Raw genomic sequence first — 13599 nt, 5'->3', positions numbered from 1 at the left:
TGTGGTGGAAGTTGTTCTCTGCACATTTTCAGTGTTTATTGCTCCCAAGCATCTGCCACATACAAAAACTATTTTCCTAGTTAGCCTCCCTTTGATATTACTGCACCTCTTATGTGTCCATAGCTTACACTGGGTGCATCTTATAAAGTTTCTACCTACAACTCTACTACAGATTGAGCAGGGCCATCTACCTGAAGAGATTTGTGGTTTGCCTGCCTTCCTACATATTAGGACTTTGGTTTTAGCTAGGTTGATTCTAAGGTCCTTCGATTCTAATCCTTGTTTCCACACTTGAAACTTCGTCTCTAGTTCTGATAGTGACTCAGCAATTAGAGCAAGGTCATCAGCATATAGGAGCTCCCAGGGGCATCCTGTCTTGAATTCCTCTGTTATTGCTTGGAGGACTATGATAAATAGGAGGGGGCTGAGGACTGAACCTTGGTGGACCCCTACCTCTACCCGGAATTCTTCAGTGTACTCGTTGCCAACCCTCACCTTACTTACAACGTCCCTGTACATGGCTTGCATAGCTCTCACCAACCATTCATCTATCCCTAGTTTCCTCATTGACCACCAAATAAGGTATCATGGGACCCTGTCGAAGGCTTTCTCCATGTCAACAAAAGCCAGGTACAGGGGCTTATCTTTGGCTAGGTATTTCTCCTGCAGCTGAATATAGCATCAGTGGTGCTTTTCCCTGGCACGAAATCAAACTGCATCTCATCCAAGCTGACTCTCTCCCTAATCAGTTGGGCTATGACCCACTCCGTAACCTTCATTACCTGATCCAACAGCTTGATACCTCTGTAATTATTTGTAACTAAAGCGTCACCTTTACCATTATAGCAGTTGACTATTATGCTGCTTCACCATATGGGTGACTAGGCTATAGCTGACACTCCCAGATATTTTGAGCATCTCTGGAGTAATTCCTGATGGGCCTGGGGCTTTCCCTGTCTTCATGCTTCTAATTGCCTTAACTACCAAGGAACTGTCAACTCGGATAGCTGGTCCCTCTGTTGGGTCGACGTTCGGCAGACTCTCTTTATCCCATCCATTTTCCTTATACAGCAACCTTTCAAAGTGGCGTCTCCAAACCTCTCTCTTTGCATCCTCATTCAGCGCAAGTGAATCATCATCCATGCGAACACATTTCTCTCCTACCACGTCACGATTCTCTCTCACACACTGTCTTGCAACACGAAATACCTTAAGTCTTTCGTCCTCACGGCGCAGAATTTTGGCAAATTTTATCTGCTTCCCCTCTGGCTAAATATACCTGCCTCCTAGATTCCCTTCTGGCAGTTTGATACACTTCCCTGCTACCACCATTCTTCCAGTCCTTCCAAGCCTGTTTCTTTTGTCTAATAGCCCTGTCAACCACAGTGTTCTACACCACGTTATTTTGGGTCAGGAGGGGACTTTGCACCATCCACAGATCTGGTCGGTGGCCCTTAGCAGGTTGTCCTGTAGGAACCTCCTGTTGTCTTCTATACCATGTGAAACTATATCCCCTTCTATTTCGTCAAAGGCTTTGAGTAATATGTCTCTAAATCTCTGTTCATTTGCAGGATCTTTAAGTCTCCAGACCCTTCTTCTCCTTGATGGTCGTCTTCTGGGAATCCATTTAGCCCTGATCCTGAAGTCACAAACTACTAGTCTATGTTGTGTGGTACATTCTTCACCTGGGAAGGTTTTGGCATTTATAAGCAGCCATCTTTCCCTTTTTCTGGTGAGGATGTAGTCGATCTGACTAGTGTGTCTGCTAGAGCAGTAGGTCACTAGGTGGCTGGCAGGTTTTCTGAAGTTAGTGTTGCAAACCATAAGATCATTTGCATCACAGAACTCCAGTAGCCTGGTTCCCTCCTCATTGCGAGAGCCCAAACCATAGCCTCCATGTATGCCGTGGAAGCCCCTGACATGTTGTCCAACATGTCCATTGAAGTCGCCAGCCACAAAGAGAAGGTCCCTGTCATTCGTCAATGCAGTAGTCTGCAAGAGGGTGTCATAGAATCGGTCTTTCTGTCCATCTGGTAGCCCTGGCTGAGATAACAGTTGCTAACCCATGATGGAGCACTAATCTAATCTTAAGTATTCAGTCGCATACTCTGACTATCTCAATTACTTTATCTACCCATTTCTCCGCAAGAAGTATACCCACACCCCCAACCCTGTCAGTGTTCCCTGCCCAGAAAATCTTGTACCTGTGTTCTTTGCCTGTGAGGAACCTAGCAGAACCTCCTCTCCACCATACTTCTTGGATGCAGCACATATCGACACATCTCTGTTCAAGCATCTGTCTCCTTATTGAGAATGTAGATTATCTAAAACTTTACTTATCTACAGTTTATACTGTAGGCGAATCAACATCAGAGCATTTACATGACCACTCAAAATAGAAATAACAGCCAAATTACCCTTTAATCACATCCTACTGCCTTTAAAAAAAAAGCTACAATAATATTGGATAATATACATAGTTTTAGGTGCATGATATCTTAAAAACAGGAACATTTTTTTTTAATCATAGACTAGTTTAAGAGCCGCACTCCATGTGGGTTGTTAAGCTAGCTCCTATGGTTCAGTGGCCCAAAACTAAAGAGAGTTAAATAGCATGACTATAATACATCTATAATGATTATATGTCCTTAATTCTGTAATGCAATCGTTCTGTTGTTCCAGTCCCAAGTCAAATTCCAACTGTTGGCCAATTTGTCCTAAAATTCTTATCTCAACATAAAATTAACGAAGTGAAATTCATTTATCTCCTTCTTGATTTCTGACATCATCTGACAAATGCCAACTAAGATGGCATGAATCGGCCAAGCTTTACCTGCTAGAAATATCAACCCAAATGCTGGATGTTCAAGAACCAAATGAAGAGCAGACTTTCAATCCTGGGATCATCCTAATTCCAAAATGATATAATACATCTGTGTAGAAGTCCCAGATGGACAGACAGAATTTTGCTTTTATCAATACAGGTGTAGCAATAATGAAGAAAAAAACCTCAAAGAAGTATTCTGTATACTAACTATGCATATGACAGTGTTTCATGTGTGTAGTATAGGGAGTTGAAAAACTTTTAACTAAAGGTATGTTCAAAATCTAAAAAACAAAAATAAAATTTTTTTAATGGACAAGGTAGATAATTCCAACCAAGTGAAATTTTTAGAAACAAACGATGATTGTAGTTCAGCATGGACTATGTCAAATGCCAACTGATGAAAGTAATGGGTGTATTTCTATTGTAAACAAAAAATTTCGTGTAATAACGATGACAATGATAAATCTGTTACTGATAATAATAATAATAATAATAATAATAATAATAATAATAATAATAACAGTAGTAAATTATTATTAGTTTTATATACTTACTTCTGAGATTATTTATGTCATTACACTGTTGTTTGATGACAAGAATAGCTTTGTCCAATGAAAGCTCATCGAAAGAAATCTCAGAACTTTCAAAGTCAGTTGATGATGAAGAGGACTCCATTAGTTCTACGAAAAATAAAAGCAATAAATAAAAGTCACATATAAAATTGACAAATATTTGATGTTGTACATAATATTTCTGACATTATACATATTGCAATAACAAAAGCCAAAAATATTTTTAGTTGGGAAAGGGGGGCTGGTGCACATTGATGCCGTCAAGAGGTAGGCTCCGAAACGGCACACATTCTCTCCTGATGACCCCATACATTTGATGGCTTCTGGTATGCAGAGTTTTTGACTGGTAGTACTTGCATGTGCAAGTTGTTTGCAAGACATCTAGGTAAATGTGGTACCAATCAGTTTACCTACTTTCCTAATCAGATAAACACTTGATGTAAATTTCTTAGAATCAGTTATTCATATAAACTATAGTACAGCAATATTTGAGATGCTGTTAATTCACTACTCCATTCCTTTACAAAACATCATTTTAAGTTTCATGACATGAGAAACTTTCAGTTCCTATCAAGGGAAGAATCTCCACTTTTAAATTATTTTTTGACATTATTAAAGAACACTGAAGACATCAAACTGGCAGAATCATTAGCATGTTGGGCAAAATGCTTAGCAACATGTCATCTGTTTTTATGTTCCAAAAGCTGGTCAACTTTGCCTTTCATCTTCTTAGGGTCGATAAGTACCAGTTGAGCACTGGAGTCTATGTAATCGACTCACTCCTTCATCTGGACTTGCTGGCCTTGTGCCAAAATTTGAAATCATTATTATAACACACTGATTCGATCAATTGAGGCCATTGCAAAAATGAAAATTTTACTCCATTAAAGACTAGGTTTTATTGCTTGATAACCAAAGGTTTGTCATAGTGCATTAGCAATTGATCTAATCAGATGCAATATTGGTGAATCTGCTCTTTTGACCACAGAGAAAGCTAGATTAGTCAATGCTGAGTACACAAAATTTCTTACAGAAATGAAAGAGAGTACTGAAGAAGACTTTTTGTTGTTGTATATAGATTAAAGGGAATATATAAAACGTTTTTATGTCTCTTAAGCCATTGATCAAAAGAGCTTGTGCTTTAGCTCAGTTTCACATTATGAAGTAGATCATCATCATCATTTAATGTCCTCGGACAGTTTGACAGGAGCTGGCCTGTAACATACTTCTGTGTCTGTTTTGACATGGTTTTTATGGCTGGATGCCATTCATAACACTAACCACCCAGCAAATTACCACACAGATAGGATGGACCCACAACCTACTCATAACAGTTAAATGTAAAAAGATACACTGGTTAAAATATTTTATCCAGAAATATAGTTCCTGCAAGGGATAAGATCTCATGCACTAGCTAACAAAAATCTCTCAAAACTTAAGAAACACTTCAATTTCTTTGATTTTTATTTAAGCATTTTCATGTTTTTGTTTGGCCAAAAGTTCTAGCAAGAAAGGAGATAATAATATCAGAGAAAAACACAGGGAATGTTAAGATAACTGTGAACTGTTGTGCTATTTGAGAATATAAAATAAAGAGGTCAAAATAAATAACTTTCGATGCCTCTTTCTTGATTATATTCCTAATTAGTAAACTACTAATGTTGTAATTAACTTTCAATTATAACAAAGATTTTTGGGGGTGGGTAGTAAAATATCTGGAACTTTATATAGTGTATGCTGCTCCATTTAAACACTGATTGAGCTCACATATGATCAAAGGCATTCTGGCAAGACTGTGTGGTGAAGAAGCTCGTTTTGTGACCATGTGATTTCATGTTCAGCCATACAATGTGGCACCACAAGTAAATGTAAATCCATACACTCCACAGGATCGTATAGCTATATCAATACATCCATACAGATACGTATATATATTCATACACAAGCATACATACATACAGATACATGGATTTGTACATGCATATACACCCATATACATACATGCACATACATATATACATACGCAAATACATAAATAGATACACTGTTGCATATATATATACACACATTCACATACATGCATAAACATACACACACATACACACACGTGTGTGTGCATATATATATATATATATATATATATATATATATATATATATATATATGCACATATATACCTGGATATATATTCACACACACATTAGCGGTAAAATAATTAGAGGTTGAACAGGGTAATTCTACTCTATATACAATTATACAAATAAAGTTAAAATGAAAAAAAGAACCGAAAGCACAGGCGAAACACATATCCCTATCCATACACACCAATACTTCCATACACAAATCCACACATATATCCAAGTACATCCACATATACAAATAAATACCAACACATACATACATACATACACACACACACACATATATATATATATACATTTTTATTTATGTATATACACACACATGTACACTGATATATATGTATGTATATACGTGCATGTGTAGGAATGTGTGTCAATGTTTGTATATGCCACATTCATCATTGTTTGAACAATGTGGTACTGATTCTTTGTTGACTGACTGCACTGACTATAAAATCCTGTCTCAAAATTATTCTGCATCCAAACTTAGGAAAGCAGTGGTGAAAAAAAAAAACGGAAGTTAAACAAATCATCCTATTTGGGGGTTTTTTTATTATTTGGGGATTTTTTGAGGAATTTCTTTTGTTTTTAGTACAGTGCATCCTGCACTTAATTATCCAAAGTGGCCGTCTTGCTTTTGCAATGGTAGGGTGGATTTGAAGTAGATTAAGCTGCTATTTGTTGTAATTCAAGCAGCTAAACAGAAGCCCCTGTGTTTGTTGTTATTTAGCTCCAGGTAAGCCCTGAACAAGCACATATATTAAAAGAGATTCTAGCCTTGACCAACCTATCTTATTTTCTAATATGGAAGCAACCCAGGGCATATTACTCAATGCTTTGTTTTCTAAGAGGGTGGTTTGTGATTTGATGGGGATTTGGTTGCTATTTCTAGCATGTTGAGTGAGGACATTGAAGCTTTTTTTATTGGCTTGTCTCATTATTGCTACACTATGCTGGTGTTGACTAATTTGAGCTCTCAAATGATTAATAATGTTAAAAGGCAACTATCATTTAAATACGAGTCCTTTAGTATGTATGGCTTCAAGTGAGTTGGTATCAAAGACTAAATGATGTTTCTGGTTTTCTCTTTCGCTCTCGCCAAATATTTTCATAAAAAAAAACATAACCTCCATATGTTTCTATACACATCACAATAGAGTATCTCATAACTAACCAAAATGACAGATTATTCTGTCCAGTTAGTGGTGACACTCCTGTGATGTGTTAGTGGCCAAACACTTAAACTCTCGAATGGTCAGAGAGCAAAAGCTAAAAACAGGTTTATATAAGGTAAAACAACTTGCTACTCAAATCAACAAAGGCTTCATTTGTCTGCATACCAGGGAGAAAAGTTACCAATATAAGGCTACATGACCATATAACCATGGAAAAGTGACGATAAGCACTGACTTAGTTGTCTGCGATTTTCAACGTTTTCTACTGACAGCAGATTGAAAGAGGTGCTGAAAATACGCACATCAGCTTTTTTAAACTATTAAAAAAGAGGTTTGAAACGATTCCAAAACAGGGATGGGCACATGCATTGCACCTGGCTGCAAAAGAATGCATAGATGCAATACAATGCATTACAAACTTAAATTTTCTCAAATAATTTGCCTCAAAAACTCGTGGAACACATGTGGACCATACGTAGCACACAAGTGTATAGCAGCACAGCTGTTGAAAACGTCAGCTCTACACCAGATACTAGAAGAGCCACCGATAGATTCATGAGATCGGGTGGTCGTAAGTTAATTGTATCTGAATAAAAGACAGGATCAGAACAGGTGGGATACCTTCGATTATAGGACTCAATTAGGACTGGACAATAACAATGACAATTTTAGAACCAAAATGTGAGATCTCCTCACTGTGTGTGTGTGCACGCGCTAGCACACAAATGGAGGCGAGGGTCCGTTCGGAAAAAGCACGACTACTATTACTACTGCACACTTTAATGCCAGAGCTTTAGGAGGGAGTAATCTAGGCACTTCTTCGGAATTCCCCCAACCCTATAACTTTTGAGCCAGTAATTTAAAAAAGATTTTTTTTTCAGATTCATGTTTTAGATATCGGAGATTACGATTTAGCAAAAAAAAAAAAAAGGGCATAACTACAGATTTTTGCCCTTCTCCCGACTTTGGATGATCATAACTGTCAGAAAAATGTATATTTTTAAATGAAATTGTCTACGAATGTGTTATATCATGTAGATTCCGAATATACAAAACTTTTGGGTGAAAGTGTTTTAGGAGGTGGGGAATTTCGGAAAATCACTGTCGTCCAATTCAATTTGTCTTAACTTTCAAGAAAATGGATATTTTTTTAATGAAATTCAAATATACCTCGGACTATGTAGATTCCGAGAACATAGGAAATTTTGGGGAAAACAATTGGGGGTTATTTTTGAGGACTGTTCCCCACTCGGAGGTGTTTTGGAACAAGTCGTCCATATTTGTTTCATTTTCTCCGATTTGTGCATCCGTTGATTTCTACTGAAGCAACAAACGGGCAATGAAGGCAAATGAAACGCTCACCAGAAAACCCAAAAAATAATAGCTACATGTCTGGTACATTGAAAGTTTTTAGTTACAAAAAATTAATTTCTTGATTTGCCGTTGAAAGGGAAAAGATCCTGGGGCAGAAATCTGTAGTTATACCAAAAAAATTTTTTTTCAAATACTCCCCCCACCCCAACCTACACCCAACCACCCAATTTATTTGCTTTGTTTACAGTTGACACGTACAAAATGACAGCTTCCAAATCATGTTTCCTGGTTGGGTGAAAATTATCTGTAACTTTTTAAAAACATTGAAATTAATTTTTTTTTTCCTAAATCGGGATCTTTTTGGTTTGAACGACAGTTTTTAAAAATAATTTCCACGTAACTAAACACTTTTAAACTTCGTATACTGGTAGAATGTGTTTATAAAACATCTTTTTCTCTTGGCTTTATTGAGAAAATTCTATAGTTTGTAAGATATTTGTTGTTGTTTTTCTTCAATTTCTGCAATTTCAACCAATCAATGACGTTTATTGAGGTGAAAACATTCTGTGCCGTATGAATATGTTCCTCGTTTAAGAAACAGATTGGGTTTGTTTACATTTCTGAAGAAATAAAGATACCCTTCCTCCCACCCTAACCCTAAAACAGACTGAAATGCAATAGATCGATACTAAGGTCATAATTATGGGTGACATTTCATATGACACCGCTAGAAAAAACTGCCGTTCAAACCGAAAAGATCCCTAAATCGTAATCTCCGCTATCAAAAACATGAATCTGAATTTTTTTTTTTAACTACTGGTTCAAAAGTTATAGAGTGGGGGTGGGGGAATTCCGAAGAAGTACCGTGATCTACTTTATGAAAAGACTAAAAGTACTCTCCCAAATTATCAGATGATTTTTTATTTCGTGAGTTGTCAAATAAATATTGCAAGAAGAAAGATAACCTAACTCATTCATGCTAGAGGAAATTAAGTACCAGCACAAGTAACGGAGCTCTATGATCGATTGAGTCGGAGTTAGGCTACTACTGGTATTTAACATAACACCTACTTTGTATTTAGTATTTGAGCTAGATATGGCTTTAATTTTTAATTTATAAAGGATACCGAAAGACGTTTTTTCGATCTACGTAAAAAAAAAGTATTAAAGTTGATATTCTCTAATTTCAGTACCTTTGTCGATTGCTCCAATGGACAGCTATTTGACCTATTTGAACATTAGTTATTATACTTAGTCCTCAACATCTCTGGAAAAAAACAAAGTAGCTGTTAAGAACTGGAGTTTCATAATGTTAAAACATTTTAAGTGTTATATCATTGTTTTCTTGGCTAATCTACTCTACCACACGTGCAAACATTAATTTCAAACAGTTAGAGACAAGTTACGTGTACATGCAGTGGTGGTCTAATGGATCAGATCGAATCGTATCCATTGAACATATCTGGCAATTAGACCTCCGGTGATGATCGGGGATCAAATCGATCGAAATCTAGTATATTCAAAAATCTTTCGTCTCTAAGAATAGGGTGTGCTCCTTAAAATTTTTCTCTTATATTAAGCATAGCATTTTTTGTTATCTAGCATAAATCTGGCGCTTCTTAACAGCTACTTTAAAAATTAAAGCCATATCTAGCTCAAATACTAAATACAGAGAAGGTGTTAGGTTAAATACCAATAATAGCCTAATCCCGACTCAATCGATCATAGGACTCCGTTACTTGTGCTGGTACTTAATTTCCTCTAGCATGAATGCGTTAGGTTATCTTTCTTCACCCCTAAGACAAAAGATTCAGTTGACAAAATATTATAATCATGGCAAGAATAGTAAAATATCAAGTGTCCTTGAGTGTGATCAAACATAAAATAGACCGTTCGCTTTGTGCCCCACTTCTAAGAAGAAAAACTTACTATTTTTAATAATTTCAGTTAGGTACTTATTTTTGCAATTTATTTTCTTTTACCTTTTCTTTAATCTTCACCATTTTTCTTTTTCTCAACTTTTTTTTATCTATTCATTTCATCGACAAACTAACGACGGAACTTCGATTTACTAGAAATAGCAGCCAAATTGCTTTCGATTCATACCTACATTCTTATAAACATGCAAGTCGAGGAAATGGTCTTGGGCTCCCTGAACATACAGAAAAATACGAGATAATCAATGCTGGAAATAACAATGCTCGATAAGAGTTGACCTAGGGTTAAACAACAAAATCATCAACATCTTTGATGCATTCTTGAAACTCGCAAACCAAATTTATATCACCTTTTTAAAGTGAGCAAAAGAGGAACTGTCATGAATTAGACATGGGCTGTATCATAAATGGGCGGAGGTAAAAGACATGGACTGCACTCCCTTCCGGTTTCTTTTGTTGTTTTTATTTTTTCTACAGAAACCCACTTTTTCGACTGCGGAGATTCCGATCTGCGAAAACATCGGCATTTCAAAATTTTTATTCCCCCACCCATCTACATCCCCAATTTTTCACTTTTTTTAAAATCTTTTTTTGGCGAAATACGAAGAAAAATACGGAGATTATGATTTTGGAAAATAATTTTGTAAATTTCAATTTTTAAAAAATAAATAAACACCCCTCCGCCAATGCATCTGTAACAGAAAGTGAACATGATGTAGTTGAGGGTCTTTTGGAAGAGTCGAGGAAATGGTCTTGGGCTCCCTGAACATACAGAAAAATACGAGATAATCAATGCTGGAAATAACAATGCTCGATAAGAGTTGACCTAGGGTTAAACAACAAAATCATCAACATCTTTGATGCATTCTTGAAACTCGCAAACCAAATTTATATCACCTTTTTAAAGTGAGCAAAAGAGGAACTGTCATGAATTAGACATGGGCTGTATCATAAATGGGCGGAGGTAAAAGACATGGACTGCACTCCCTTCCGGTTTCTTTTGTTGTTTTTATTTTTTCTACAGAAACCCACTTTTTCGACTGCGGAGATTCCGATCTGCGAAAACATCGGCATTTCAAAATTTTTATTCCCCCACCCATCTACATCCCCAATTTTTCACTTTTTTTTAAATCTTTTTTTGGCGAAATACGAAGAAAAATACGGAGATTATGATTTTGGAAAATAATTTTGTAAATTTCAATTTTTAAAAAATAAATAAACACCCCTCCGCCAATGCATCTGTAACAGAAAGTGAACATGATGTAGTTGAGGGTCTTTTGGAAGAGAGTTGTGTAAAATTACTTTTTTTGCACACACACACACGACAAGATGACATTAAAATTTTTTTTTCCATTTTTTGGTAATTCGTATTTAGAAAGTGGATCTTCGGTTTGGTTGTTGTTTCTAGCTTGTCGGATTTTCCGGTTGGAACGGACTTACAAATTGAAGATTTTGAAAACCTCAAAAACCCGTTTTCAGAATTTTAATTTCGAAATACCGATGGAATCTCCGCAATCGAAAAGACCCCCCCCCCCCAAATAACCGAAAGGTAGTGCGGTCCATAGATGGCAGTCCTATCTGAAACAGGCAGCATTGCAGCATTTGATTCCTAGTCCAACTAAATTAGTGAAAATGTTGCTGAGATAGAAAAATGCACCATGTTGGATGAGTAAAAAGGGAGTAGTCTGCAACAAGTGAAGAGTTATTAGCTGAGCTTACTTAAGTGCATAATTGAAGAATGTATTCATCCAGGTTGGACTGTAGAAGTGATATGAAGGAGTTTTATAAAAATTTACACACCCACCTGGTATGGATATATATAGAGAACTGTAGATCATCAACTGAATAATGTGGACTTAATAATTGCAACTACCGCTAACTATGTAATGTCCATGTGGCAAAAGACAAGCCAAAATGTAAGGCTCACAATACTAGAAACATTTCATGACTAATTGGCAGCATATGTTTGTAGAAAATATCACGCAGAAATTTATATATATATATATATATATATATATATATTCTTATTAATTAAGGATATATGCTGGATGCACTAACATTAGATCATGGAAATTTAGGAGACATAAAAATGACGTACACCAGAACTGGTTGGCATACAGTAAACACTTGACATAAAAAGTAAAATCATTCTTTAATCGCAATTTTTGTCAACGTGGGAACCTGAGTTGTCGCTCGAATATTTGGAAATACCAACCAAATATTCGCCAAATTTACATCCTGCTATCTTCGAAGAACATTTTGAACAATGTAGTTACTGACATAAAAAGACGAAATTGACACAGCTGGAAAATCTTTGATAAGTCTGCTCAACATCAATACATCTGAGACAAAAACAACACAATCTTCACAACTAAATATTTACTAATGGCAGCATGTATCTAAAATAGATTTCTTTCCGTAAACTGTGGTTTCTGATCAATGATTTAGTACGATCCCTCCGACAGAGACCGTGGAGGTTTAAAACGGAAACGTGAACAAAAGGTTTATGCTAAAATCTAGTATATTCTTATGAGGTATTCTTGATGAGAAAGAAATTATAATATTCATTGGTTATATTAAATAAGATAACAGCGATATAAATGTTGTTGGGTTGTTTCTTTACGGTAAGGGGTGACTTATCGAATCTTCGATTATTTTGATTCCCGGATGAAACCATAAGAATATTAAACACATTCTAACAGTACCTTAATCACTGTTCGTTTGAGGAAAACGCATGAACAACACTACGCCGTTTCCACTATAAAGCTGAACATTCGTGACCAATCTAGTAAGTTAATAACTTCCATAGAATTTGTGAAATTTGAAAATGAAATGTAGACGGAAAACTAAATTGAGAAAATGGACTCTATTCGTAATCGAAATTTCAATAACAAATGTATTATATATGAATGAATATTTTTCAAATATAAACAGAAAATAATAAATAATCACATGAAAGAAATAACGATAAACTATACGATACCTATTATAAAAGAAAATGTTACATCGAATATTGCTTACTTCCAAGTTATTTGTGAATGTGACTATAGTGTAGTAACTCCACTTCCTTGTTATGTGTTGCTGCTGGTGTTTGGTGTAATTACCACATACCATAACTAACTTACCCAGCAAAAGAGTTCAACAGTTTCTGGAAAATACAGATTTCACTTTCACTTTTCAGATCGTTAACTTTATCCTTTCGGTTAAATACGCTTACACTAACGTAATAAAAAAATGCTTTATATTCAATATCCGATAGAAAAAATACTGTAGATATTTTCATATAAATAATAAATTAAAGAAATGTCATCACTCATACTTTGAATTGCTAGGAATTATGATATTCTAACTGAAGCGGAATTCTGGTTTAAGCACTACATATAACCCCGCATTACTTTTTTTACTGTTCGGAACTTTCAGAACATTTTTACGAATTTATGTTCTATACATGGGAATTCATACAACTATGAAAAAAAATTTCAACTCTCCCCTCATATATTCTAAAACTTTAACTCTTTTTTCGAATTTTTTTGCTTAAATTCGGTGCATCATCATTCCGTTAAATATGTTTATAGGGAGAAAATATTGAAAAAAAAAACAATACATGTCAGAGTAAAAAGAAATGGGGACGGT

General features: G+C 35.7%; 1 protein-coding gene across 2 annotated transcripts in view; it reads right to left on the bottom strand.

Annotated features, from left to right (window-relative positions):
• The window catches only part of LOC115221669 (NF-kappa-B essential modulator), a 66631-nt gene extending 53514 nt beyond the window's left edge, over positions 1 to 13117 (bottom strand). Inside the window, exons 1-2 of one of the 2 annotated variants that reach the window (XM_036510775.1) lie at positions 12988 to 13117; positions 3382 to 3507 (exon numbers count right to left, since the gene is read on the bottom strand). In XM_036510775.1, coding sequence (XP_036366668.1) covers positions 3382 to 3502 — 121 coding nt within the window. In that variant the 5' untranslated portion in view covers positions 3503 to 3507; positions 12988 to 13117. Of the gene's footprint in view, positions 1 to 3381; positions 3508 to 12949 lie in introns of both variants that reach the window. The other variant, XM_029791870.2, reaches the window with a different exon arrangement.
• Positions 13118 to 13599: the final 482 nt, after the last annotated feature.

This window comes from Octopus sinensis, linkage group LG18 (genome assembly GCF_006345805.1).
Source record: "Octopus sinensis linkage group LG18, ASM634580v1, whole genome shotgun sequence".
NCBI classification, from domain to species: Eukaryota; Metazoa; Mollusca; class Cephalopoda; order Octopoda; family Octopodidae; genus Octopus; species Octopus sinensis.
The sequence above is the reverse complement of the archived record's forward strand: the minus strand, read 5'-3'. Positions and strand labels throughout refer to the sequence as shown.